This window comes from Fusarium mangiferae (assembly GCF_900044065.1).
Source record: "Fusarium mangiferae strain MRC7560 genome assembly, contig: FMAN_scaffold017, whole genome shotgun sequence".
Lineage (NCBI taxonomy): Eukaryota > Fungi > Ascomycota > Sordariomycetes > Hypocreales > Nectriaceae > Fusarium > Fusarium mangiferae.
Genome location: NW_024573937.1, coordinates 304,807 through 332,372, shown reverse-complemented (window position 1 = coordinate 332,372; position 27,566 = coordinate 304,807). Strand labels below are relative to the sequence as shown.

The following is a 27,566-nucleotide window of genomic DNA, read 5'->3' as shown; positions in this document are numbered from 1 at the left end:
AGGAACTTTGATGTAAGATGGAGTTTTTTGACCCTCTCGAAACTGGCGCTGTGGATGGAGGGAAGTAATCGGTATCACTTGTAATTACTCTCAGGCAGCTGAAAAAACCGTTTGGCGCAAGTGATTGGTGGCCAGTTATCATGTCAGGCTGTGCGCTCACATGTGCCAGCTGGCGGTTGGCAATTGGTCTGAGTAGATTACGCCTCACCGAAATTACAATAAAAAAGTCCACAATTGTGGTTGTATTTCTATACCGCACCTCGGTGCGCTAAATGGACTGAACGATGGGCCCGTTACAGTCACAGTGCTCGGAACTTGTTCTCGGCCCTTTCAACACAATCTTTGACCACTGCATCCAAGTCCTCCTCCGGCAACCCAAGAAGCTCATTGTGCAGCTTATCTTGGGTCTTCAGCTTTTGGCCCTCTGGTGAGAAAATAAATGAATAATAAGCCTGCACGAGTCCCATGATGTTGCCAGATCTCCCCATCGCCTTGCCATTCTCAATTCGATCAGCGCTGCTCTCATATTTTATCTCCCAGTCTGCATCTGTTGTGCTTGTGACTCGCTGAATACTTTTTAGAATATCCTTCTGGCTGACATAAAAGCTCGAAAGATACACAGGTTTGTTTCGAAATTCAGCGATACTGAGGGATTGATCGGTTTCATTGTCTGGGAACTCTTTGAGGCTGGCAATGGCAGCAGCGGCACGACCGAACTGAGCCAACGTGCTAGTGTTGATCTTTGCTTCACCCTCATCGAACAACGTAACCTTGCGGTTATCGATATCAAAGCCCATGAAAGACTCTCCAGAGGGAAGGCTATAGTCAAACCAGACGCCTCCTACGAGTAGGATCCATGAGCTGACGCCAACGCGCTCAATTTCTTTGAGGAGATTGATTGGCGGTGCAGCGGGGAAGAAGTCATCGACGGAACCTTGGTTCTCAATGACCACGTTGGCAGCGTAAATATTGGGGATAATATAGCGGACGCCCGCTTTTCCAGCTGCACGAACGATGCGATGATGGACTTCTGGGTCCACACTGACGGCGAGAGTAATGATGAGAAGCTGCTGATCCTTGAGTGCCAATGCCAGAGACTCTTCGTCTTTATAATCCACAGGGATAGCCTTGACATTGTCGGAAAGCTTGGAAGTACTGCCGATGCGAGTGAGGGCAGTAATAGCGTGTTTTCCAGTCTTGAGTAGTTGCTCGGTTATCTGGGCGCCTTGTCGGCCACCAGCCTACGTCAAGTCAGGAGAATGAGCAGACGGGAGCCTAAGGGAACATACTCCAACTATTGAAACCCTTTCGATGCGGTTGGAGAAGCCTTGGGGCTGATGTTTTGCAAATTGTTGGGTGGACATTGTGAGGATTTGGTTGTATTTGATCGTCGGGTCTGAGCTTGGTGCTTTAAAGGGTGAATGTTAGTTGAGTTAAGATGGACGAGTGTAGATACAGGACATCTTATGTATAGAAACAGAGAACCGAAAATAAATGGATATTCGAAATGTTAAATCCGGACTTCGGCCGAATGTCTTTGGAGTTTGGGTTCTATGACCGGTTTTCAGCCGGGGCTCACGGACGAATGACTTCAAACGCAGCACCGATTACAAATGAATAAATCCTTCAGTATCAATCTAGATGACCACTATGCAAAAATACCACTCATCCTACTGATTCTCGGAGGTAAGCCCTGTTCTGCCTCAATGATTCTTGCCGCACAGATGCTCAGCCAGTCTCAGCGAAAGAGCCGCCAGAGTCAACGAGGGATTGGCCTCCGGACTGACAGGCAGAACCGAAAGATCACAAACCCATAGATTATCCAATCCCTTGACCTTGAGTTTTGAGTCTACAACACCAAGCCCCTTCGGCCCATCCATTCTCATCGTTCCGCACTCGTGAGAAAACACTCCGAAGCCCAGATGCTGCGGTCTGAGTCCAGGATCAGGACACACTCCTGGGTCGGCATACGTAGCCTGATTAGGCTTCAGCCCAACGAAAGCGTCACGAACTCTGCGGATGATATCTTCCATTGCGCATTGAACCTCATGCTTGATCGGTGGGCGGCGAATATCCAGCACAGGGTCCAAGCCCGGAAGACTGAGCACGGAATTCTCATCATCGAGTTTTCCAACAAACTCGAATAGCACACAGATGGTATCGAAGTTCTCCTTCTCATCAGCCGCATCCTTAGTAGGACTCATGAGGGTCCCATCACGACGATAGAAATGCGTCGTGTTGAGCGTCGCGGAACTTCCGGCCAGGAAGAAATTCGCATTGATTGTCACAGTGACGAGACATTCTTCGCCGCCGACTTTGAGGTGTGTTTTGAGATTGAGGGGCTTCGAGGTGACGGTGTCGGACTTTTGCTTGGCGAAGCGCACGTAGCAGACGTTATGGTCGATGAGGCCTTTACCTACCAAGGGATTGAGGTGGTCGAGACCGCTGTTGAGGGCGATGGAGGCGGTGCCGATTGTCCCAGCGGAAAGGATGACTTTGGCTCTGCCGACGTTGAGCTCTTTGATGGTGTTGGTGGATTTGTCTCTGATCTTGAGAGCGTTGACGCTTTTGTTGCTGCGCCTTCGTGGTCAGCTTGGGTGCTCGATGTATGAATGGGTGTACTCACAAGGTGTTACTAGCAGTGTGCTGAACAGCTATGACCTCTGTATTGAGGAGAACAGTGAGATACTGATCGTTGGCGTACATGCGATTGATGATACCCAAGGTAGTACTGTATGCACCTTGAGCAAACTTGTATGGTGCAGGGGCATTGAATTGCGCTGCGATGGGCATGAGATCGAACTTTGAGCCAGACAAGGCATTATTCAGCATTTCATTCGCGTCGCCAATCTCTGAAGCGCTGACTTCATGCTTGCCGTCACCCTCTGGGTAAATGACGTCGCCAGGCTGTGAGTCAGTGAGATATCTGAACGCTTTCTTATATCCTTGGACCTCTTCGCCCTTGAGGTAATCAACGACGTCATTTGGGAAGAAAGCACCGAGAGTCTCATCGCCAATCTCTGGAATCCAAGTACCCCAAAGATTAGATCGTCCACCGACACAATACACTGGACCGCCGACATAACTGTCAGAGCGGTCGGTGCATTGGACTTTGGCCTTGACAGCGTCATATACACGTTCGTTACCCTCGGGGGAGTTGCTTGCGCCGCGGTTGAAGTAAGGGCGAGAGGTATTGAGAACGTGGGTGGAGAAAATGACGCTGCCGCGCTCGATCAACAAGACTTTGTATTGTTGGGATACAAGCTGTTCAGCTAAAGGACCTCCACCGAAACCACTTCCTACGATGATATAGTCGTAGGAGTTAAGTTTGGCGAGAAGACAGACGACGTCTGTATCGAGATGGAGGAGATGGTCCATACTGAAGGATTGACCAATGGAAATGACATGAGAGAACGCTTTGAGATTGGATGAGGGAAGAAGATGAGAGATGAGAGAGACCCTGAGGGTATTATAGGTGCACACCATGTAAGACAGAATTGAGGAGGATATACCAATTTGGAGCTTACGAATGTGATATCGAGGGGATGAGTGCATGGCATCAATCACATCCTTAATGGGGGATGTCAGCAAGCCACTTTCGGCCCAATTTAGCTGAAGTAGATCAGCAAGGGAACCTCAATATGCATGCACAGACGGCGGAAGTCAGATCAATAGTTCAGTCAGTGGTGAGAAGTAATTGGATTGACGCAGATGCAGTATCCAGGGATGCATCCAATGCCTTGTACAGATACAAAATCATGCCATGTTGAACGGTGAGTTCAGCCGGCAGATGTGTTTGAGGCCACCTAAGCTGTTCTAGATATGTTTCATTGCATTTGATATAGCGGTACGGCATGGGCCGAGTCCGCGAAATGAAGTTGATACGGCGGAGCGGTATCGCCGCATGTCGTGGATATGACGACTGGAACCTGATCAATGGAATGGGCCTTATCAGAGCACAGACGATGTGAAACTTGTAGAGCACAGGTCTTACTACCATTGGGACATCGAGGTACAGGACTCGACCAGATCTAACTAACGCAGGATGCAAAAACACAAGATATGCAGTGACAACGATGCATAAAACAACAATGATATACTTTTCAACGCCTCTTCCAGAAGAATGCCAGGATCAAAACATTGTAGGACAATTTAAGTGCACCAGCGAGAATGAACGCAAGCCAGAACTTATCCAAGCCCGCGAACAAACCCGTGATGTACAAACCAAGACAACTGCCAATCGTCTTTGTAATATTGACAACACCCATAGCCGAAGTCCTCTCATGGTCCAAAACCCCCGCTGAGATGAACGCCTGTCTAGGCGCATTATCAATCTCGCGCGTAACAATTCTAAAGATGAAAATCACAAGCGCAATGTACTTATTCCCCGGCACAGACACCATGAGCAGTGAAATGGAGTTTACCGTGTGACATAACACCATGGTTTGCACCTGTCCGATGGCGCGTGACAGCGGTGACGACGCGAGGTTCAGCACGGAGGAGATAATGCCGGCGGTGAAGGTCGCAGAGCCCAGCGCTCCCTCGGGCATGTTGTACTCGCGCTTGAAGAAGTATGTCATCCACGAGATCTGTGCGAGGCCAGAGCCCACGAAGTCAAGTATCAGCGCGAGCGAGAGCTTCCACATGAAGTCGAACGACGCTGGGGTGAAGAGGCGCTTCTCCTGTGCTGCGGCGAGGACTTGGACTTGTGTTTGGGGAACGGCGCCGTAGCCGGAGCTGTTGTCGTCAAGAAGAGGTGCAGTCTCATCATCGGATAATTCTTCTTCGGGGGTGAGGATGCCGGATTGGGGTGTTGAGCAGGTTTCTTTTTGGAGGGGCATTTGCTCGACTTCGGAGCTGAGGAGGAGTGAACACATGAGCTTCAGGAGGCCGATACCGGCGTAGCCGAGGAAGATCATGCGGTGGCAATCTAGCTTTTCCATGCCGTTGTCTTCGAGGGCGTTGATGAGCCAGCCTGTGAGGAGATTACTTGCTGCTGTGCCGAACATGCCTAGCATAGACCACCATGCAAACATGTCATTGCATGTATGTGATGTGCTGAGACGGGCAATCGCTGATTCCTCAATTGCCTTGAAGGGATCAATCTCATTCGCACTACACCGTCAGTCTCCTCACTCACTCTCACGAAAGGGCAGACATACCTTGGATTAATAACAGCAACGATACTCGCGAGAAGCAATAGCCAGAAATTCTCAAAGTACGCAAACGCCACGCCTCCAGCACTCATCAACAGCGCTCCAACAACAGCAGTCAACCTCACGCCGACACGATCACCGACCCAAGTGAGGATAAAGCTAATAGCAAGATCACCCACGAGCGTCAGCGTCATGAAAAGACCGATCTGTGCATCGTGAAATCCCAGCGCGTTGAGATACAGCGCCAGAACAAGCGTCGTGCCTCCATAGCCGAGGAGGCGGATGAAGCGGAGAAGGATAAGGATCTTCAGGTCTCGGCTTGACCGCCACAGAACATCGGCGCCGATGCTGGAGAGGAAACGACCAGTTACCGCCATGATAGCACTGAAGAAAAAGGGGATATGTACAAGACCAAGAAACCCTGAGGAGAGGAGGTTGATATGGTCAGTTCTAGTGTTCGCCTCATTTAAGCAGAATTTTTAAATTCTCCGATATCTCTCTTTTCTCCCCATCAGTTTTGACATGGTCGATCTTCTCTCGCACGGCCCATGCATGTTCTAGATCATGCGATCGGGCTAGGCTTGGCTTTTGCGTCAGCTCTCCCCGAGGCAGGCGAAAAAAAAGGGAAACGAAAAAAAAGCGCCTCTTCTGAAAGGGGACTTGGTGCGTAGACGAATCATGACCCAGCATGTGCTGCTGTGCGCGTGCCAGAGGCTCCCTTTGGCCAAGACGAGTCATACATTGCACGGCGTGTGACCAATCAAGTTTAGGTAGATGTCTGACTTTTTCTCTTGTGTTGTCTACTTGTAATAGTACGTATTCTGTCTAAGGCGATGAATGTTTGTCTCGCCCGCTGATGCCTTAGTGTGGGGGTGTCAGGTCTACGGCATTGACCAGGCTTTCTCCCTCATGGACAGAGACGGACTATTTCCCTCCCGCACACTACGCCAGTCCTCGTATTCTGCGAAGCGCTTCGCGGCATATCCCGCGTAGTCGAAATCAATAGTTCCGGTCGCTGTCTCAGCCTGGATGAGAGCGCAGAGACCCCTGTCGCAGCGGTGTAATCAGTGTCTTGTCCTGTACCACCACACACGTATCTGCCTGTGAGACAGTATGGCGACTTACCAGTAGAACCCTGGAAAACCTCTGTGATCATCGACCTGACGCATTAGATTATCCACAGCAGCATCATCGACAGTCGGGACGTCTATGTTGTGCTCCCGACAGAGTTCGGCGTGGGTCGTGAGATATTCTGCGATGAAGGCCCGTCGGGTTGATGTCTTGGGGAGCAGAGTGTAGTCGCAGTCGAAGCCGGTCCATTCAGCGAAATGATTTGCTAGTTCAAAGGCCCGAGGACAGTATGTGGCGTGTCTGCAGGTGGTTCAGTGTCTCTGGTCTGGGGACATTTGCAGAGCAGGGTATGACATACTCGTAATCAATGAACCGAACTGATGCGACATCAATGCCATCACCCGACTCTTGTACAATTATGTTTGCGCACAAAAGGTCGCCGTGAGCGAGAACCTGTGCGGGTTAGTGACAGACAAGCAAAATACATGCAACGACGCACCAAGGGCTCTGACACGTCAGTCGGCAACAAGGCATCGGCTAGATACTTGAACTTTTCATGCAAATCATCAATTTCGGCCTGTGATCGGTGAGGATGTTTGGAGATAGCATCCAGCCATTTCTTCGCGGTGGACCAAACGCCCGGTTTGTAGGTCAAGACGTCCTCAGGGTCCGCTGTAGGAAGGGTCGCGTGCCACCGAGCAAGCTCCCTCGCAACGCCGCGGAAAATTCTGGTCTCAGACATGTCGCCTTCAGAGCAGACTCGTCCAGAGATGAACTGATACGCATGTCCATTGCTGAAGCGGACCAGTGGAGATGAAGACAGTTGACGCTCAGCCAGGAGCTTGTGCACCCTGAGTTCCTCTGTCGCGACATGTCACGTCAGACAAGAATCCAAGACGGAAGTTCCAGACGAGATTGACAGAGTCTCGGGGAGCAGGGCATTGGAGGGATTGGTACGTACTCTCGCGATCAATGGTGATGTCCGTTCCATCTCCGTAGACCTTGATCAGCACTCCATCTGCCGTGCTTGCATCGACGGTAACCTTGTAAAGCTGCCAATTTTGCTTTTTAGCGAAAAAGTTCCGTGTACTTGGTAGAGGGGAGATCTGTATGAGGCAATACTCACGCCATTTGTCGTGCCCTGAGTCAAAGCGGAAACACGCATCTCGTCGATCTTCCGATCGGGGAACAGGAGCGGAAGAAGCGACAGGGCTGATCCATGAGGATCTGCCGTATCAAAGACCACATCCTTGAACGGGACATCCATTCTCCACTCTCGGCAGTTCAACAAATCTAAAAAAGTAAGCGATATAAACAAAGAATATCCAATAAGAGATAAAGATGGTGAAAAGGATGTGAGGAGTAAAGATGGGAAAGGCCTTAAAGTAGCTGTCTGTGCCTCTGGGTGCAACCGCCCGTGCCGCTTTTCCCAAGGACGGGCTGTAAGCAGCAAAGATCGACGCTGCGGCTGCGGCTGAAATGAGACAGAAGCAAATAGTGTCTCTTGGCCCGTGTCTCATACTTGACGTAGATCAAAAACATGCCGTAGAATGGGAATGGAGATAGTGATTGGAGGCTGGCCAAGAGACACCGCCTTGTTTCTTGCTGTGACCCTAGCACATGCGGCCCGTCAGAAAGGATCATAATATCATTACACTACATACATACCTGGTAATATTGGTCAGCCACGTCGGAGACTAAGGCTTATCGAAACATTTTCGCGTTCGTCTATCAATGATTGACAAGAGCTAGGAGAGCAAAGAACACATCTCTGATATTATCGAGGTATATAAGAAGAAAGGCACGCGACACAATGGAATTTTCAAATCATCAACATTCCAGCATCACATCATGGCGCCTACAAACAGTCTTCTTTACAAAAACTTTCAGAAACATCCCGCGGCTCTTATTGAGTCGACCGAGGGGATCTATCTGAATACTAGCGATGGACGCAAGATTCTCGACGCTACGAGCGGAGCGGCTGTAGCATGTCTGGGCTATGACAACAAGGACGTTCAGAAAGCTGTTGCAGAGCAGCTCGTGAATGTCCCGTACTGTCATCCTGGTTTCTATAAAACGCAGGCAGCGGAAGATCTTGCAGACTTCCTCGTCGAGTCTACGAACGGTCAAATGTCCAAGGCTGTTCTTTGCGGATCAGGTAAGCCTCTAAAATTTTGTCGTGTGAATGACGGGTGCTAATTGATGCTTAGGATCCGAAGCCGTCGAAGTCGCGCTCAAGCTTGCGAAAACGCACTTTGCGCACCTCGCTATCCCTCAGACTGAGCGAAGCCACTTCATTGCTCGCGTGGGAGCATGGCACGGCGCTACGCTCGGTGCGCTGACGCTGGGCGACTTCAAAGTGCGAAAAGATCCATTCGTGCAGTTGATCTCGCAGAATTCTTCGCGCGTATCGGCGTGTAGTTCGTACAGAGGACAGCGCGACGGTGAAGACGACGAGGCGTACGTTGCGCGTCTTGCGCAAGAGCTCGATGATGAGTTTTTGAGAATTGGTCCGGAGAAGGTCTGCGCTTTTGTGGCTGAGACTGTTGGAGGAAGTGTAAGTCATCCGTTATCTCTGTCTTGGATATGGTCTGATCTGATTTCGTAGGCGAGCGGTTGTGCTATGCCGTTGAAGGGATATTTCCCTGCTATGAAGGCTGTTTGCGAGAAGTATAACGCTCTTCTCATTCTTGACGAAGTCATGTGCGGAATGGGTCGTACCGGTACTCTTCACGCCTGGGAGCAGGAAGATGTCGTTCCTGATATTCTCGTCGTTGGTAAGGGTCTTGGTGCGGGATACGCTCCTGTCTCTGCAGTCATGATCAACTCCAAGCTCGTCGAGTCGTTCCAAAAGAGCGGCAAGGGCTTCGCCCACGGTCAAACCTACATGGCCCATCCCCAAGCCGCCGCCGCCGCCCTCAAAGTCCAACAAATCATCCGCGACGAAAACATGCTCTCCCACGTCGACTCAATGGGCGCCTATCTCGGCACCAAGCTCAAAGAGCGCCTCCTACCGATGCCATACGTCGGCGACATCCGCGGGCGTGGACTCTTCTGGACCGTTGAGTTCGTGACCAACAAAAAGAGCAAGACCCCGTTCCCGTATGATCTCGGGCTCAACGGCCTGCTGCACTCGCGCGGAATGAGCGCTGGGTACGAAATCGCGCTGTTCAACGCCAACGGAGGGTATGATGGGTACAGTGGAGATCATTTTCTGATCTGCCCGCCTTTTATCGTGACGAAGGAGGATGTTGATGAGATTGTGGAGAGGACGGCGAGGGTGGTGGAGGATACGTTTGAGGAGTTGGGTAACTCGGCGGTTTGGGAGAAGATTACCCTGCAGATGGAGATTGATGAGGTTGAGGTTGAGGTCAAGCCTGCTGCAGCGATGGTTGCTGCGCAGTGAGGGGAAAAGTTTATAGACAAGTTTTTGTATTTATTTGGTAGACTTTTATTGATTATTTGTTGATTGTAAAAGCTTTGGGCTGAAGTATATAACTATTTGGTGATGTTGTTTGATCTTTGAAAAATCACTGTTGCAACGGTGCAAGCCATCAAAACTCAGCCACAAACTCTCGCGCCCGAATTTTCAACCCATTGGAAAACTCAATCTCCAGAAAAAACTCAAAAGACCAACATCATCACTGTAAACTTAATTGGCTACTGCTCCAGACAACAGAAGGGATTCGCGATGGCCGATCAATTTCCACAGCACCAGGATTGCGCGCACGATCTAGACAGTAATTTGACACAGCCGCTCAACAAGTCCGGGCGAATGGTTTAGTGGTATAATACTCCCTTAGCAAGTTTCGTCCATCAGATGCTCGCATCTGGGAGTGGTCCAGGGTTCGATTCCCTGTTCGTCCAACGCAGGTGGTTAGACTCCACCAAAACACCAATTTTTGACCTCCCGCAGCAGCATCTGGTATTCTTTTTGCACCAACTTACGAATAATGCGCAGCCGAAAGGAATGGTCTTGGCCATCATGAAGCTGAACTGCGATTACCTCCTTCCGCTGGCGTCAAAAGCTTACGATCAGAATGCAGGTACGCTTGCCTGTCAGGCTGATGGGTCGATCAGAGGTGAGAAAGAAGTTGAGCCAGCGCTTTCTACAAACACCAGATTTCTTCTCGATGTCCTGTCGAAATGGAAAGCACGATACTTCTTTTGCCCCTCTGATGGAACAACGTACTCAAAGTTTCTTTCTCCAGTCACTCCCGCAATCTTTCTCCCTCTCTCATCATCTCATCATCCCCGTCATCAATAACGCACCAGAACAATACCGAACAAAGCACTTTCAACCATCTTTCCACTTAAACACATATCCAACATGGCGATGATGGATACGCCAATACAAACAACGAACCTCAACGATCCCAAAGTCGCCGCGATACGCGGAGCTGAAATCCTCCAACGGATATCTCCCGACGACTACAAAAAAAGTGATGGCGTATTCAATCTTCACCTCGAGGGTGACCCTTCCCAAATCGTGGCCTCTCAGAATGGATTCATCTGGGCTGCAGCAGATGTCTTCGACAGGCAATCTGGACTTATCTTTTCGGTGGATCATATCTGGCTTGCTGTTCTTGCACAGCTGAAATCCTACATCTATCAAGTCTTTCAACCTCGGCAAACACAGGAGATCCCGAGCTTTTTGAACGAACAACTCAGAGACAAAAAAGCTTTAGTGAATAGCTTATGCGATATGGTTTTAAAAAAGTTTGGTCTTGAGGCCGCGAAGCTTCTTCTTCCCCGTTTCAGCACCACAGCGGAATCGGAAACCGGGGCGGCCGCTCTCATACTACTCGGCACAAATTGCCAAGTTCAACACCATCGGAAATTCAACATGCCCGTGGCGGCTTACAATCGCGGGGCTATTATTATCGCGGGAGGTAGAGAGGACTGGTACAAACTGCGGAGAAATTTCGAGGATCTCAGAAACCTGTCCCCGGAACTGGGGGTTGCGATATCACATCATTTGATGTTTCTGGACAACTTGCTACGAGTTGGTAGCTTTTCCCACTTTCCGACCACTCACATTGTAATCGATGTGCTAAACCCTGGACCATAGGGGGAATTCTGGGATGATATGCTGAAAGCAGACAGCTTCGGACGGATGAGTGGTTGGCTTTTTAACTTCTTCGACCCGCGGAAACTTATACAAAGGGGAGGTTTCGAATTCGATGTTGAAATGCCTTCTGCTGTTGCAACGATACCTATTCGAGTCGACTTTGGTCAGGGTTCCATGGACTGTACTGTGGTTGGAGGTTTACTCGCGCATTCCCGCAACGAGTCAGGTATTGTTAACCCAGCAACTTTCCGTGGATATCGTCATCAGCCTACGATCGGCTGGCTTATTTACCGTGATAAGAAACCCGAAACGTCGGAAACGGAGGAGGAAATGGTGGAAACGGAGGAGGAAATGATGGAAACGGACGATTAGAGGACAGAGTTGACTGAGAATCCAGGGCCTATGAGTCCCAGATAGCTCTCGACTCTAAAGAGAAAATGCAAGCGAGAAAGGAGAAGCGCAGTCACTTATTGAAGCAGCGACATTACTTCCTGAATTATATACAATGAATGAGAAATAATTCTGACTCAAAAGCCCTAACCGATGAACGGCCTTCATTCCCCTGTACAGCGCACCAGTGCCCATGTGTTCCTCCACACATCACCAATTGCTAGGCAAGCGTTTCGACACAAGTCGCGTTATAGCCCACTCTACTGGAACCTGAACTGGGCAGTAGTGACGCCAGTGAGTATGTTCTGATTGCCATAGAAAATGTTGTTGCTCTCAATGTGCCAATAAATAGGTGTCGAGCCACTCTCAGAAGCGCATGACAGAAAGCCCGCGACGACGTCGCATTTGACAAAGTAACGGTACTGATTGTTCACAATGTTTTGATAGGTATCAAACTGGAATGAGAGTGCAGGGCCAAGCGGGATAACGGTTTGCAGGTAGTATGTGATGCCACCAATGTTTGTGGTGAGGCGACCGGTTGTCGGCTCGAGGATGAAGGTTGCGGGGGTATCTCCTTGGTCGCTGAGATACACGTCGTTGAGATAGGTGTTGACCACGCTCCCATCGGAGAAGACTGCGTCGATGGGGGTTCCTTCGGGGACAGAGGAGGTGGTGGTGGTCGCAGCCGCTGTTGTAGTCGTCGATGGTTTGCAGAGTCCCGCGAGGGCGAAACCGGCCTGGGACGAGAGCACGAGAAGGGACAAGGTCTTTAGTGAGAAACGCATCATGCAAACGAGTGAATGGGGTCAGCGAAGAAACGAGTGAACGGTTGTGATGAATAGCAGTGCCAAGACTGGGGAACAGATCTTTGTTTATAGATAGTGGGTAAGGGGCTTGTAATTTCGTAAATCTGGAACCATTGGATCCTAGTGAGAGACTATTAGCTTTTGGTGCCGATCGACCGGTACACTAGCTACAAAATGGCATCGTGTTGAGCTATAAGGCTGGAATACTTGGCTATTGACGCCACGCTCCTTAGCTTGTTGCGGGCTTCCAAGATAATTGGACCCCATACGAGCTTTCACGAAAATAGCTATTAGCCATTGACTGCAATTTTAATTGGAAGAGAACTAGAGTAAAGTCCACGCCGTAGTTCCATATAGTAAAATCGGTTCCTCCGTGTTGGTTGAACTTGGAAACGGAGAGTTGGAGCAAACTGAGCTAGGCATTTCTCTATGGTCATTGACGGATCGAACATGAAGACTGAAGGTGCATATACAATCGAGACGTCGAGGACGCCAAAATTGACGAGACTAAAACTGATGACTTGGAGAGGATTGAGGAGGCCTTATTGTCAGAATGTAGCTGGCCATCAAAACATCCATACTCGTGGCCTTTCTTGCTACAAACATGGATGCGAAAATGGTTCATGCCTCCAAGCGACAGCCGTATAACCCTCAGTAATACCAACGACGTTTCCACCAGCTTAGCAGCAAGTCTCGATTGTCTGTCTATTACTCAAATTCTTATACATTTAAAAGATATCGCGGCTCTTGTAACAGCTGACCTTTTCTATGCCGCAGAAATCAGACGTCATGGAGAAAACGCTTTCGCCGAGAGTGCCATCAGTATCACCGGTGCGGTCGCTGCTGGTGAGATGTCTGCAGTTATAGTATTTGGAGAGGCAGGCGATGACATAATTGAGGCTTCTTTGTTGACCGGGACTGCTGAAGACGTGTTGCGGAGTTTGTGGATGGGGAATTCTGCCAAGGTGAAAGTTGAGAACAATGAATTGATGTCAATATGACACTAGGCGTTCCTCCCTTCAGCTCATCTGAATGTTACGTATTCTGATATACAACTACATTGACTCCAGGATATCGAACATCGCCCAAGCCATAAAGGATAATATTTCCCTTGGCCATTCCATTGGAGCAGGCTTAATGCTCCTCACAGGTTCTAGATAGACCAAGTCTGTGCAGCGCTCTTTGCCAAAGCATCATTCGAACCATCCTCAACGACATCATAGGTAGGCTCATCAGTCCAAAACTCATAATCATTCGCCTTGTTGCCAGGCTTGCTGATCTGCCACGGCATCCACGGCACACCGAGACCATTAAACACGTCAATATGCTGCCCGACAGTGGTAGCCTTGCTGCTCCCAGTAGCACCAAACTCCTCAAAGAGCATGAGCTTGTTGGCGCTCTTGGCGTGCTGCAGCGCAACTGGACCCTTGTTCTTGAATTCGTTGACGCCACTGTAGGAGTGGATGGTGACGAGGTCCAAGGCCTTGCAGGCCCAGTTCTCCGGGATATCTGAGTTGGGAAATTCATTACCGCCACCTACGATCTTGCGTTAGCGATGGAATTGAGAATTCTGTGTGCGTGATGACTTACCAGTGGAGATCAGAACCTTGCTGCTACCCATGATACCCCGCATGAAGCCAGCTCGATCGCACCACCACGACGGATGAGGTGGGATATTGTTGTTCAAATGGCCCTGCCCTTCGTTCTGGATATTGAACGCAAAGATATGGCTGTTCAGGTCTTTCCAAGCTGGACTACCGCTGATCAGTGTGTTCTTATGTTCAAGGACATGACGGATGCGATTCTGAAAATCCGAAATACAGTTCTTGTCAGAATACCAGAACTCGACATTGTTGGCACTAGCAGGCTGAATGTTGCAGTCTACTGCAGGAAGCTTGTACTTTGTCACATAAGCATCGCTTCCCCAGCACCCAAGCTGATAACGATCATGGATTGCGATGGTGAGCTTGATACCTCTGGCTTGAGCTTCTACCATCAGTTGATCGATGGCTTTGAGCTGAGTATCGTCCCAGACACCCACGGTTTGAGGCTCAATGTCAGGCATCGCAATTGAGCCGGTGTTTTTGGCGTTCTGGCCGGTTGGTGAAATGAAGATTCGTAGGACCTTGAGATTTGCATCTTTGATGGCGTCCAGGACGTCCAATCTGTCCTGCCTGTACGGATGTCAGTTGTATTATCAATGATGCATGAAATAGATAGATCTTACTGCTTGAAGGCATGGAGGAAGTAGGAGTTTACGCCGGCGAAGCTATTACCTTGTTGGCGAGCGGGGAGCTTGGAGCCATGGGGAGTGGCTACCGCAAGCAGGGCTTGACCCAATGCGAGAAAGCTGAAGCTCTTCATTGATGTAAGATGCGAGGGATAGTTCGGTATGATTAGAGTCTTTTGAAGGTGCTGATCTTGGAAGCCTAAAGGGTCGTAATCTTATCTTATATAGGAAAACTTGACTATAGTATGGACGTCACCAGCTCCTGAAGGTTACATTGGCCCAAGGGTCAAAGAAACGACCCGAGCTTGGTCCCAGCGTCCAAATCTATTTGCGACAAGCTAACGCACTAGGTGATATCCATAGGTGATATCCATAGGTGCGGAGCCGGGAATACCGGGGTGGACTGCGGCAGAGGGTTGTGATGTTGGTTATTAGATCCTAATTAAGCATCGGAAGGTGTAGACCCTTGCTTCTTCCGTTCACGAATCGATCAACTTGACATCGTGACCTTCAGATCTTCCCCGGATTTTGACTTCTGTTCGCAGATCGCGGGGTATTAGCGAGCAGTATGCACTGTTGGCTTTCGGATGGCCCTGAACGGAATTATAAAATATCATTCTAGCGTGTAACAGAGTCTCGGAGTTCAAATCTGGTCTGCCGGGACAAGGATCAATCGGCTGTTGGAAGCAACTTGGGCGCGAATATGGAAGTCCGGCTTAGTGCTCATGGGCCACTAGCACCATATTCGCCATGATCTCCTTATTCTCATTAACCCTTAATAAAAAGAAACATGTTTAAGGATAAACTTTAATCATTAGCTTTTGCTACCCTGTAGTTTCTGCTTTGACCGATCGTAATATCGTAAGAGTAAGCAAAGCGAGCTCATTATATTGCCCTAACCAGAACTAGAGAGATCATGATCTAAGTACCATCATCTATCTATGAACTACAAGGTCCCATATAGCAGACGTTGGAAGGGCTTGTTCGCAGGGAGAACTACTGATCAGTATGATATCCTAAATTTGCCATTCACTTCTTGCCCCGTTGGCGCCTCACAGATAATATCACCCACTGATGTACAGGTGTTCTTACATAGTTTTCGTTGGCATATGTGCTAGATACACTAATACTATAGCTCTCGGATTCATGATTCAGCCTCCCAGAGAGCCGATCATTGTGAATTATCTAACAGTCAGGCTCTGAGATCCGTCGGGTACTCGCTTTGCGTGGGTTCTTGGCAGCGAAAACAGCAGTGAGTTCCTCCAATGTCCGGCCCTTGGTCTCGACAAAGAAAAAGTAGATAAAGGTAAACTCAAAGAGATCCCAGAACACAAAAAATACGTAGCTGTAACAGAGGTTGTTAATTAGGGGCATTCTTTATAGGGTGGCTTCAAAGATGTACTTACAACCAGTACCGAATGTTCTTCATAGCGACCGGAGCTGCGAAAGTATTGACGAAACCTGCGCAACCGGAGGTTATCATAAAGACCATCATACCGTTGGCTCGCATATCATCTGTCTGTGTTAGTGATAGATCATACCAAAGAGTAGGAAACTCACTAGCTAAAACCTCTGCTGGATAGATGGGCTGCATTGGAGTGAATCCGACGGCAAAGACAACGCCAAAAATGAAGATAAACGCAATGCTTGCTGAGCTTGAAGGTGTGCTACCAGATCGCTCATACTCTGCTGCAGTGGCAGCAACAATAGCGAGCGCAATAGACATGCTCAGACACGAGCCCATCAGCATCTTGCGTCTTCCAACAATATCGTGTAGACGAGCTTCATGCATGATTGTGAGCTAAACAAGTTGCCACGATTATTTGTGAACTTTACGTACCTCCAATTGTAGCAGCCACCCACCCGGAGAGTGCATAGAACGCATTCAACAAAAGGACCATGTTCGTAGAGGTTATTCCGACATTCTCGACCATCAATGGGAGGTAGTAACTCGAAACGTTGTTGCCGGAGAACTGACCAAACCAAGACATGGCTATGACGAGCATAATTCGATATCGGCGAGCGCGAGACTTGTAAAGGCTTCGTAGATCGAAGCAAGCCCACTGGGAACGGCCTCGAACCTCAACAAGTGAATCCTCAATCTCTTGCATTTCAATGGCGACAATCGGGTGATCTGCGTCGCCGTTTGCGTGATGATTGATAATGAACTCGCGGGCTGCTTCGATTCTTCCTTGAGCGACCTGCCATCTCGGACTCTCGGGCAACATCCAGCTACCGAGGCAGACGAGTCCGGGACAGAGCATCTGCAGCCAGAGGGGAAGACGCCACTTGATGTTGCCGCTCAAATGGATGTTGGCACCGTACATTGCTAGCATATAGTAAGCGAGATTGGTCAATCTGAGTTAGATACTGGGTAACCATACTGAATGTGGCGATGATGCTTCCCATATAGTATAAAGTGTTATATGTTCCTGCAACCGTAGCTCGTTGTAGAGGAGGAGCAATCTCGACGAGAAGCATCGGCGCAGCGACGGTGTTGATGGTCGAAAAGAAGCTGAGGAGGAATCGCGCGGCGATAAACGAAGACAAAGTCGGGGCCACTGCAGTGAAGATAGCAGATACACAGATGAGGAACGAGCTGACGGCGAGTGTCAATTTGCGGCCCCTCCAGTCGCATATCCAGGTGAATAAAGCGCCCGCCATCTGTCCGATCTGGAATATGGAGAACACCAAGCCAGTTGAGGTTGACCCAGTATCACCCAGCCCGTAGTATTCCTGATACTCTGAGAGAACATTAATCGAACCCATGAGCGAGCCGTCGTAGCCATTCATGGTCGAACAGAGGTAGATGAGCGCACAAGCCATGTACAGCTTGAGATGGCCTTTGCCCCATGGCGATGGAGCTCCTACATTGTTGAGCGCGGTCGCGATGGCGTCTGGGGTCTGCACTGCTTCTTTCTTTTCGTTATTGGCATCATGAACATGCTCACTGTGAGACTGGTCAAGCTCTTTAGACATAGTGAAGGTTGAGTGATTGAATGATAAAGTTAAGAGTGTGGATACTACAGGCCGATCTTCTGGAGATATACATTGCAACTGTAACTACTTCTTATAACATTAGAGGACGGGCATGCGGGGAAGACTCGAAGCGGTAGTGATCTCACGATGGTGTGGACCCGCACTAGGACGGGGTTACAGATTTCCGAACTGCCGCATTAGCCCGTGACCCCAAAGAGTCGGAATATACGTGGTAGAGGGTTGCATTATCCTGTGTGGTTTGTTGGTGGTGGAATGATATGATGGCCACTGATGTGTGAGAAACCAATGTAACGTGGCATGTTGACGCAGGTTGTACGCGATTGGGGCTTTTGAGCGGTGATCATGAGAGGAAACGAGGTGGTATTGGAGAATCGTTTTAGACCCCAATGCCACTCAAAACACACCACTTAAGCGTGCTTTCATTCCCGCTTTCTATACTCTCCATTGGTTTGATACGGTGGGGACTGAAACACATATCATGGATCTGGCTTCGGGCTGAAAACTGAAACATTATGATTTGGCGTTGGTACCTGGACAATGCCCCGACAGTTTTCCACCTGGACGCATCAAAATAACAGGTAATAGGACACACCTCATGTGTTTCACGATCACCAAATACTCGCGGGTAGTTTCTGTGTTACAAGACCCAAACGTTGATCTAAAGGAGGTTGATGTCAAACCAATCGGTGAGCACTTTTGGACATGCGACCAATCTTTACGGGCTTATCATCCCAACAAAGCCGAGGCCCAATCCTCATTGAATGATCTAGATTTTCCAGTCAATTCTTTTTTGGAGACAAATGAAGGGCTTCAGGGAGAGCCAGTTTATGCAAGAGAAGGGTGACCTGGATAGTAACTGTACTCGTTCGTAAATAACATTGATGTTTTCTATGGCTTACCCTACTGCATCCTGGCTTGTAGCGTCTTTTTCACCTGGACCCAAATAGAAATCGTTCTAAGTTTCGGATGCTGAGTAACTGCAATCAAATTAAAACAACGGCGGCAGCTATTAAATTATCGGCTTCAATCTAAGTTCTTTATAAGTTTTTTGGCTAGAAATAGTAGGAGAACATCCGGTATATACAGCTCTATAATAAGCTAGCTTCGGACATGCCGTGAGCTAAGACGGAATTCTGTATTTCCTGACTAGCACCACCAATAGGCGGCTCCGATGGCTTTCCCCCTTCGGTATAGCTTCTTCATGGCGAGACACTGCCGAGGTTTCTCATGTAGCTGGAGCCTTCTTGGTGATCAAACTTTATTTAGAAGGATTTGTGATTTATTTCGGTACTCTTTCTTTGTCAAGCGGCAGATGATCACCACTAACTATCGAGAGTATCCGTGAAGTTCGGATCCGAATAGTGGATGCTATCTGCCTTACCTTGATGTCCCGAGTTCTGAAACAGGCTCGTGTATAGCAAAACGCCTCATTGGTGCCGGCGGTACGCCACCAACTCCCGACTTAAACTGTTGCCTAAGCTTGTTGCGCCCGCGATGCTCACTCTATCCCCAGCCAGCTCTAAGCCCAAGCCTCTAATCCGTTGACAAAAGGTCTCTACTTTGCCGTTCATGTCTCTTATCACCACCTGGAACTCTTCTCATTGAATCTGGGGCAAAATGTCAACCATGGAACTCCCTTTTGTCGCCGAGACAACCGGCCGACAGCCCCGGGCCAATTCATCCTGCGCCGAATGCAGACGCCGTCGAGTCAAGTGCGAAGGCCAGACATTTCCCTGTCGGCAATGCGTCTACTATCTCGTTCCACATCTCTGCCATTATCCTGCTAGGAAAAAGAGACACAATGTATCTATAAAGTAAGCGCGCGTACCTGAACAAGTGGGGGTGCCTGCTCTGACGGTGAACTAACAGATCTCACGCCGAACTTACCGAGAGTTACGCCAAGGCCCGGAAGGTCATCGAAGCGTTGTTCCCCTCCAGCTCACTTGAGGAACTCTCCTGCATGACCCGCCAGCAGTTGCTGATACGACTGCAAGCTTCCAAGGCACCCCCACCTGCTACCGAGACCGAGCCGCAGGATCATCTGCAGGTTTTAGAACCGTCTGTGGAACAAAACTTCACTTGGGATGAAGTATCCGAGACCGAAAGCGAGACGTCCCGCGTAGCAGACGATGTCAACGGACTTGCCTTCTCACGACAATCCCTCAACGCTTCATACTTGGGTATATCCTCGGTCCCTACTATACTCAAAGTCATCGCCCATCTCTCTCCTCATGTCCAACAACGAGTTCCCAAAGGCTCCGAAGCATGGCGGAGTCCATCAACCCTAGCTGCTAGCCCGGGCGACATGGCCTGCCTGCAAATAGATGAGATACCGCTTATAAACGCCTACTTCAGCCACGTGCATCCCGTCATTCCAATGGTTGACGAAGCCGACTTTCGTCAGCGGTATCTTCAATCCAATACGGAAGACGATGAAGCTGGTCCATGGCTCGCTCTGATGAATATGGTACTTGCTATGGGCTCAATGGCATCAGACTCGATGCACTTCAACGCGCACAACCACTTTTACAAGCGAGCTCTGCCTCATATAAACATCAACTCTTTTGGTTCCGGCCATCTATACATGGTCCAAGCATTGGCTCTGTATAGTGGAATGGTTCTTCACTTTCTCAACAAACCGAACATGGCAGTTGCTGTCATGGGAGCGACCCTACAGATGGCCGTGGCAATGGGCTTGCATAGAGTTCAGGCTTCGCAGTCCTCTACGAATGCAGCTTGCCATCCCGCTAATGGCTCAACAGCCACGCGGATACGTACTTGGTGGTCTATTCTGTGTCTGGATACATGGGCCTCGTCCACTTTAGGGCGCCCCAGTCACGGATATTGGGACCCAGCTATAACACTGACCTCACCCATGTCAGCCCTCCAAGATCTGGTAAGTCACACGGACCGCCTTTTTGGATGCCTTTGCTAAGACGCATTGCTGCATCCTAGGATTACGGAACCATATCCCTCGCCGCCAGTGAAAGGTTCTGTCGGATTGCTACTCGTGTACAACAGCGACTCGCCCGATTACCTCTGATCAGCCCCGACGAAGTTGACGAATTCGACCGCGAGCTCATTGCCTGGAAAGACTCGTTACACATGTTTCTGGCTCACCGTGAGCAATGTCCGCCAAGTGTTAATACTGCGCGAGCGATTCTTTGGTGGCGATGGATCACAACTCGACTCACACTTTACCGTCCTGGCTTATTGATCACAGCGCTGCGTCAGAAGCCATGGGGTCAAGACAATACACGTGAAGCAGCACATGCACGAAAATGTATTCAGGTTGCAAAGGAGGGAGTTGATCTGATGGTCCTGGATTGGGTTCCGAACCAGTTCCTTTGTTGGAACAGCGCTTGGAACGTTTTTCAGGTGGCATTGGTCCTCGTCCTGGGGCTGATATCCGACAAACAAGAAGCAGATAATTTGGAGTGCTATGGATCCCTTTGTCAAGCGATTGAACTATTCGCACAGATGGAGCCGCTTGACGCTGGTTGCACTCGCAGTCGAAAGCTTCTTCAAGGTCTGTTAGATAATACGAAGGGTGCAGAGGAAACCACTGCCTCCCCATTACCTGAAGGGCTGGATTCTTTTATACTTGACTATCTCGGTACAGATTTAGTTTGGGAAGATGTGGATTGGCTAGGATACCTCTAAGTTGAGTTCAATCCGATAGTACTTCTGATATCAGCTTAGAGAACGGGGGTATAGAGAAGAGGGCTCTTCCAGATGCATTCTCGTACGCTGTACAGTCTTCTTGAGCGCCTTGAGAAGGGACAGATTGACTGATGGAATCATTTGCATAACATGGGCATCTAGGCCTCATCTTGCCATTCAATATTAACTGCTCTACAGTGTAAACTCTATATACAGGAACAAAACACTCTTCAAGAGCTTAGGCCTTGACAGTAGCACCAGTAATGCTGATAGTGTAATCAAGACCCTTAGATACCTCAGCACTCAGATCAAAGCCGTCGTACAGGATAGGCTTAGCAGGGGCATTGGCAACAACAACACTGACATCATCACCAGCCTGAACAGGAACAGTACCAGCTCCATTCTTGAGCGTAACGTAAGAAGACTTGCCAGCCTCACGGTAGATAGCAACAGTGGCGACGAACTCAGCATCAGCGGAAACCTTGACCTCGAGTGAAGTACCCGTGACATCGAGAGGAATGATGTTGGCGCCCATGTAGCGAGGTTGACGATCAGCTTTGGGCTTGTAGGATCCCGTTCCGGCAGCTTCCATGCTGGCGAAGGGGATATCAGCGCGTTGCTGGAAGAAAACTTCCTGGGCGGTTGGATGGCCGATGTCAACGTAGGCCATGCGAGCCCAGTAGCGACCGACGATATCACCAACAGTAGCGTTCTGCGAAACGCGAGCAAGAGTGTGAAGAGGAGTCTCGTTGCTGTCCTTCTCGTACTGCAATTGAAGCTGTCGAATGGTGTCTTGGCCCAGACCAGTAAAGTCATCAGGATTGTAGGTCAAGTAAGCCAGGAACGGCCAAGCTTGGTAGTAATTACCAGTATCAACGGATCCATCGACGATGACCTGGTGAGAGTCACCGAGGACCTTCTTAAGCTCGATCTCGGTGGGCGCAGTCTCCTGATTATGGTTCTTTCGCGCAGGTGCGCAAATGTCGGAGGTCTTGTATGTATCAGCCACCCAGTTGGCGAGAGTCTCCCACCAAGCACCAGTTCGACCCTGATCAACCCAAGCTTTCTGATGATAATGCATTCCATGACCGTACTCATGAACGGTAACACCCGGAACGGCAAGGTACTGATCAACGACCTCAAGATACGCCATGCCCGTTGCCTGATCACTATGCATCACACCCGCCGCATTGCCCAAGTCACCAACAGTGTAGACGTTAGTTTTATACTTGGGTCCAGAATCAGTCTCATCGTTGAACGAAAGACCAGGCGATCGCCACTTTAACGTTCCGACGAAGCATTCGTATGCTGCTTCGAGCATGTCGATCGCTTGGGCGGTGGCATCGGCGGAACCGGCGTAGATGCGGAAGTGCGCTGAATCCTTGAAGTTGGAGCCGCCAGGGCCGATGTTGGGATTCGCGGTGTATGTCTCTGCTGCCGCCGGGGCATCAGCTGTCTGGGTCACGGCCTGGGGGAGGGCGTGAGCGCCAGCGGCGAGGAGGGTAATAGTCGCAGACTTGAAGAGGCCCATTGTAACGAGTGAAGAAATGAAAGTGATATTCTAAAAATAAGAAACGAATGAAAAGAATGAGGATAGCTGAAGTAACGGGACGATACTCTGGGCGATCATCTTGTTTTTATGCTTGGTTCAAGCTTAACTGGGACGTGCGAGACGAAGTTGCTCGATTGGTGGACTTTTAATGGTTCGGTTTATAGCGGTTTCAATATGGAGTTTCAGAACAAGGAGTTTACTATGTTTAATTGTTGAAACGAGAGAATCTGTTCAGGATCATCGAATTGCCAAGAGAAATTGGGGCTGTTTGATTGCAAAGTGGCATTGACTGTGTTTCATCTCGGGGCATTTTACACCGAAGCTTCTGTTGAGCTTCCAGAGCCAAACTACAGACATTTCAACAGCAATTTGAACTACATATACGACGGAAATAAAAATATATATTGAGCTTAAAATAGACCTTATTTGCCACGTTTCTTTGGCCTGGATTGTTGATCTGGTGACGAGACACTCATCACGTCATAGCCGATAATTACCCGTCGCGTCACGCAATGACCCATGATCCATCCTGGGTCATGACTCCATCTCACTACGCATCGACTCACCCTTGTTTCACCATCCTCCCTACAACACTCCCATAAAACCCCAACTCAACATGTCTTCAGAACGCGCTGAAGACGCGAGTCAGCAGCCGCTCCTGTCTGAGCATCGCCAAGCAGATCACGATGCAGCCGCGTCGCGGGGTACTTTTACGCGCAATCTCGGCGCCGTCGAAGCCTTCGGTATAGTCGTCAGCATCGTCATCGGAAGTGGTGTTTTCACTTCTCCTGGCTCGATTGATACGAATGTTCCGTCGCCGGGATTGGCGCTGGTTATTTGGTTGATCGGTGGTGTTTTGGCTTGGACGGGTGCTACGACGTTTGCTGAGCTTGGGACTGCTATTCCTGGCGAGGGTGAGATTCATTCTAGTTGTTTTCGTGCAGTTTGTCTAATGACGTACAGGCGGTGTTCAGCCATATCTTCAGCATATATATGGCGACGTCTGGGGTTTCCTCGCAGCGTGGACATGGATCGTTACCGTCATGCCAGCAACGCTCGCAATCCTCTCCATTGTCTTCGTTGAAAGCGCCTACTCAGCTGCAGGCGTCATAAACGAAGACCACCGTATATCGCACAAACTCCTCTCTATTCTCGTTCTCATTGTAATGAGCGTCGCAAACTCTATCAGCACCAAAGCCAGTACTCGGCTCAACGGCTTCTTCGTGGTTCTCAAGTTCGTGAGTATTCTTGTCGTGGTCATGGCCGCGTTGGCTGTCGTCGGCGTTCATGCCACGCATCCTGATAAGGAAGCTGGGGGAGGTGATTGGTTTAAGAAGAATTGGTTTGAGTACAGAGATACGTATAATCCGAATGGACCGGATACGGATTGGAGCAAGTTGAGTCAGTGGGAGATCTTTGGACATTACTCTGCTGCGTTGTATGCCGCTCTTTGGGCTTACTCTGGTTGGGACAAGGTGAGTTCCTGATTGCTTACATATGGCCTTGCGCTGACGTGACTAGGCCATCTATGTTTCCGCTGAACTGTCACAACCTGCAAAGCAACTCCCCCTTGCTATCAACACCTCAATTCCAACAGCGATTATCTGCTTCCTTGCTGCCAACGCAGGATACTACGTTCTACTCCCGTGGGACGTCGTCAGCACTACCGACAGCGTGGCCGTCACTGCTCTCACCCGTCTTCTGGGCCGGGGCTTTGGTATCGTCACGGCTGTCCTCATCTGTCTGGTCGTTGCAGGCTCTTTACTGGGCAACTCATTCGTCGCAAGCCGTATGTGCGTCGCCGCAGCAAGAAAGGCTTGGATCCCCAGTCTCTTCACCATCGTTGGCCGAGTCGGCGTTAAGCCTGATGCCGAAGAAACCGAGGAGTCCGAGAATGAGTCTACCAAAGAAGCTGGAGATGCACCTATCAATGCCGTCATTCTTTCAGTTGTACTTGCATCATTCTATATCCTCTTTGGAAGCTTTAGAGCTCTTCTGACCTTGAACGGCTTGGGAGAGTACTCTTTCTTCTTCCTCACGGTTCTTGGTGCTATCATCCTACGATATCGCGAACCTGATCTGGAGAGACCTTACAAGACATTTTCAATCAACCCAGTCGTATTTGTGTTGGTGAGCGGATTTGTGGTTGTCCGCGGAGCCATCTTTGCACCCGCTCAAGCGATTGTCATCCTTGTCATCTGGGCTCTGGGCATTGCCTTTTACAAGGTGCGACAGTATCTCGCCACAAGGTAGAGACGACCATGAGTATCAAGAGGGAGAAATTTTGAGATGCAAGGCGTAGCTAGGGCTGTTTCTGTTTAATGTGCCAATAAAATGGGATGGCGACATGGAGACGAGTTTAGAATTTATGGACGATACTCACCAAGTGATAGCTAATTGTTGATACGAATAATAATTCTTGGATTACTGGGCGTTACATCAGATCCTCTCCGCTAGCGGAGATTGTGCGGTTATTAATGCCGAGTATGGTAGTCCTCGCCGCACGCAATGCCCTTGGAGATGGCATCATCGTAACTAGCATCTACTAAACCACAAAACCGATTAGATCCAGCCATAGTATTGGATATCGACGTAAAACCCCATCGGAAGCATGTAACCTATCGTTATTTGTAAGAAAGATAGATGGTCTACCCCACGGACTTAACGTTGATGTGCTTGCTGGATATCTGACGACTTGACCAGGATGCGACCCAGCTTTCTGGTACAGGCCGTGCCGTGCATGGCATATGAGTGATGAGCATAAATGAGACCTCTTCCCCGACCTTGCAGACTTGCATGATATACAAATTGAATATGTCTGAACTATCGGCGAGGAAGTGGTACCATTGGTACTCACCAACCGACACCCCTGAAGAAAAGAAGCTCATCTTGAAGCTCGACCTTCTCCTCGTCCCTTACGCATTTGTGCTCTACTGGGTCAAATATGTCGATCAGACCAATATCAGTGAGCTCAGCCTTTCGTTCCCCGTGGTATCTTGTACTGACCTTATCAGATAATGCCTACGTCTCTGGCATGGCAGAAGATCTAGGCTTTCACGGCAACGAATTAGTCCAGTTCCAGACAATATTCGTCGTTGGAAATGTCGTAGGTCTTTTACCGTTCATCTATCTCTTCCCTCGTGTCCCGATGCACATTCTAGTGCCCAGTCTTGACCTTGGTATGTCTCCCATCACGGCGTGTTCAACTAACCACTGACGTGAGACCAGGATGGGGCATCTTTACCCTCCTTCAATATCGCGCCACGAGCTACGCAGAGATAATGGCCTATCGTTTCCTGGTCTCCATTTTTGAAGCATCATATTTCCCAGGAGTTCATTTTGTGCTCGGTAGCTGGTACAGGTCAGATGAGATTGGCAGAAGAGGCGGTTTGTTCTATATCGGGCTGACTCTTGGGACGATGACTGCTGGTCTTCTCCAAGGAGCTGCGACGCAATACCTCGATGGCCACAATGGCCTTGCCGGTTGGAGATGGAACTTCATCATCAACGCAATCATTACGCTACCGCTGGCTTTTGTGGGCTACTTCCTCTGGCCTGGGACACCCGATAAGCCCAATCGCTTGGTCATGAAGAAGTCCGAGATCGCCCTCGCAAAAGACCGCCTGGAACGCAATGGGTCCAAGGTCAGAAGTACACCCTTTTCGTGGACTTTGCTCCGCCGCATCTTCACGAGTTGGCAGTTCTATATCCTCGTATTCTGGGACATTCTGTTCTTCAACACGAGTGCCAACTCAGCTGCTTTCCTCCTTTGGATCAAGAGCTTGGATCGTTACAACACTACCAAAGTGAACCAGCTTGGATCCATCAGTCCTGCCCTGGGGATTTTCTTTGTCCTCTTCATCAACTTCAGCGCCGATCTTTGGATCGGAAGACCTGCAGCGATCACACTGGCTTCCGTAATCAACTTTACTGGTCTTGTCATTCTGGCAATATGGAACGTTCCCGAAGCAGCAAAGTGGTATGCCTACAGTGTGGGCTACTCGGCCGTTGCAGTTTCGTCGGTTCTATATGGCTGGGCCAATACCATTCTTCGACATAACAACGAAGAGCGAGCCTTGACGCTTATTCTGATGACGGCTATAGCTACGTCAACTCAAGCTTGGATACCACTTCTTGTATATCCTACTGTCGAGGCACCTCGCTTCCCGAAGGGTTACGTCTACTCAGCGGTCATGGTTGTTCTTCTAGTGGCTATGACTCAGGTCATTCGTATTGTTTATGGTAGTCATGGGTAAGTTTGGATCAAAGAAGTCTATGGGTATGGAACTAATGAATTTGTAGGGAAAAGGCACTCGCCCGACGGGGTAGTTTGAGTGAAACGAGTGAGGATGGTGAGATTCAGACACCCCATGGGCTGAGCATTGATAAAGATGCTGGGAAGCATATACAACCTTCCACAGTGGCTGTTTAAAGACAATCTTTGAGACAGCTAGGTATGGAGAAGGCAACGGTAGGACTGGCATGGTGAGGAACTCTACCAAGGAATCAATCGGTATTTGTTATGGAACGAACAGTTGTTTAAACTAGTACCATTCAAAGTAAATTAAATCTGCAGCTACTAAAGCTAGTCATGATGGGTTGGCATCAGCGTATACCATAATACCAA

The 27,566-nt window shown here is 49.3% G+C and overlaps 13 protein-coding genes and 1 non-coding gene across 14 annotated transcripts; 6 read left to right on the top strand and 8 right to left on the bottom strand.

Annotated features, from left to right (window-relative positions):
* Positions 1-299: 299 nt before the first annotated feature.
* FMAN_03891 (uncharacterized protein) lies at positions 300-1,364 on the bottom strand (the record flags this gene model as incomplete). The annotated part of the gene is made up of 2 exons (XM_041824198.1): positions 300-1,241; positions 1,290-1,364. 2 exons carry the CDS (start codon positions 1,362-1,364, stop codon positions 300-302), a joined length of 1,017 nt encoding a protein of 338 aa, XP_041689703.1.
* A 339-nt stretch (positions 1,365-1,703) lies between these two features.
* Positions 1,704-3,378, bottom strand: FMAN_03892 (uncharacterized protein; the record flags this gene model as incomplete). The annotated part of the gene is made up of 2 exons (XM_041824197.1): positions 1,704-2,580; positions 2,627-3,378. 2 exons carry the CDS (start codon positions 3,376-3,378, stop codon positions 1,704-1,706), a joined length of 1,629 nt encoding a protein of 542 aa, XP_041689702.1.
* A 725-nt stretch (positions 3,379-4,103) lies between these two features.
* On the bottom strand, positions 4,104-5,533 carry FMAN_03893 (uncharacterized protein; the record flags this gene model as incomplete). The annotated part of the gene is made up of 2 exons (XM_041824196.1): positions 4,104-5,115; positions 5,163-5,533. The coding sequence occupies 2 exons, from the start codon at positions 5,531-5,533 to the stop codon at positions 4,104-4,106; spliced, it is 1,383 nt and encodes a 460-aa protein (XP_041689701.1).
* Positions 5,534-6,037: 504 nt separating this feature from the next.
* On the bottom strand, positions 6,038-7,494 carry FMAN_03894 (uncharacterized protein; the record flags this gene model as incomplete). Its single annotated transcript, XM_041824195.1, has 6 exons — positions 6,038-6,203; positions 6,282-6,527; positions 6,586-6,680; positions 6,727-7,088; positions 7,189-7,291; positions 7,354-7,494. The coding sequence occupies 6 exons, from the start codon at positions 7,492-7,494 to the stop codon at positions 6,038-6,040; spliced, it is 1,113 nt and encodes a 370-aa protein (XP_041689700.1).
* A 584-nt stretch (positions 7,495-8,078) lies between these two features.
* FMAN_03895 (uncharacterized protein) lies at positions 8,079-9,633 on the top strand (the record flags this gene model as incomplete). The annotated part of the gene is made up of 3 exons (XM_041824194.1): positions 8,079-8,385; positions 8,438-8,784; positions 8,836-9,633. 3 exons carry the CDS (start codon positions 8,079-8,081, stop codon positions 9,631-9,633), a joined length of 1,452 nt encoding a protein of 483 aa, XP_041689699.1.
* Positions 9,634-9,996: 363 nt separating this feature from the next.
* Positions 9,997-10,094, top strand: tRNA. Its single transcript has 2 exons — positions 9,997-10,032; positions 10,059-10,094. It is a non-coding gene; the product is annotated as a tRNA-Ala (tRNA).
* A 463-nt stretch (positions 10,095-10,557) lies between these two features.
* FMAN_03896 (uncharacterized protein) lies at positions 10,558-11,670 on the top strand (the record flags this gene model as incomplete). The annotated part of the gene is made up of 2 exons (XM_041824193.1): positions 10,558-11,232; positions 11,299-11,670. 2 exons carry the CDS (start codon positions 10,558-10,560, stop codon positions 11,668-11,670), a joined length of 1,047 nt encoding a protein of 348 aa, XP_041689698.1.
* Positions 11,671-11,948: 278 nt separating this feature from the next.
* On the bottom strand, positions 11,949-12,473 carry FMAN_03897 (uncharacterized protein; the record flags this gene model as incomplete). Its single annotated transcript, XM_041824192.1, has 1 exon — positions 11,949-12,473. One exon carries the CDS (start codon positions 12,471-12,473, stop codon positions 11,949-11,951), a length of 525 nt encoding a protein of 174 aa, XP_041689697.1.
* Positions 12,474-13,647: 1,174 nt separating this feature from the next.
* On the bottom strand, positions 13,648-14,858 carry FMAN_03898 (uncharacterized protein; the record flags this gene model as incomplete). Its single annotated transcript, XM_041824191.1, has 3 exons — positions 13,648-14,030; positions 14,085-14,668; positions 14,722-14,858. 3 exons carry the CDS (start codon positions 14,856-14,858, stop codon positions 13,648-13,650), a joined length of 1,104 nt encoding a protein of 367 aa, XP_041689696.1.
* A 1,051-nt stretch (positions 14,859-15,909) lies between these two features.
* FMAN_03899 (uncharacterized protein) lies at positions 15,910-17,703 on the bottom strand (the record flags this gene model as incomplete). Its single annotated transcript, XM_041824190.1, has 5 exons — positions 15,910-16,069; positions 16,131-16,239; positions 16,285-16,506; positions 16,565-17,053; positions 17,109-17,703. The coding sequence occupies 5 exons, from the start codon at positions 17,701-17,703 to the stop codon at positions 15,910-15,912; spliced, it is 1,575 nt and encodes a 524-aa protein (XP_041689695.1).
* Positions 17,704-19,350: 1,647 nt separating this feature from the next.
* FMAN_03900 (uncharacterized protein) lies at positions 19,351-21,387 on the top strand (the record flags this gene model as incomplete). Its single annotated transcript, XM_041824188.1, has 3 exons — positions 19,351-19,538; positions 19,594-20,620; positions 20,680-21,387. 3 exons carry the CDS (start codon positions 19,351-19,353, stop codon positions 21,385-21,387), a joined length of 1,923 nt encoding a protein of 640 aa, XP_041689694.1.
* A 238-nt stretch (positions 21,388-21,625) lies between these two features.
* Positions 21,626-22,918, bottom strand: FMAN_03901 (uncharacterized protein; the record flags this gene model as incomplete). The annotated part of the gene is made up of 1 exon (XM_041824187.1): positions 21,626-22,918. The coding sequence occupies one exon, from the start codon at positions 22,916-22,918 to the stop codon at positions 21,626-21,628; it is 1,293 nt and encodes a 430-aa protein (XP_041689693.1).
* Positions 22,919-23,555: 637 nt separating this feature from the next.
* FMAN_03902 (uncharacterized protein) lies at positions 23,556-25,192 on the top strand (the record flags this gene model as incomplete). Its single annotated transcript, XM_041824186.1, has 3 exons — positions 23,556-23,853; positions 23,903-24,414; positions 24,461-25,192. 3 exons carry the CDS (start codon positions 23,556-23,558, stop codon positions 25,190-25,192), a joined length of 1,542 nt encoding a protein of 513 aa, XP_041689692.1.
* A 561-nt stretch (positions 25,193-25,753) lies between these two features.
* On the top strand, positions 25,754-27,371 carry FMAN_03903 (uncharacterized protein; the record flags this gene model as incomplete). Its single annotated transcript, XM_041824185.1, has 4 exons — positions 25,754-25,904; positions 25,954-26,118; positions 26,168-27,191; positions 27,242-27,371. 4 exons carry the CDS (start codon positions 25,754-25,756, stop codon positions 27,369-27,371), a joined length of 1,470 nt encoding a protein of 489 aa, XP_041689691.1.
* Positions 27,372-27,566: the final 195 nt, after the last annotated feature.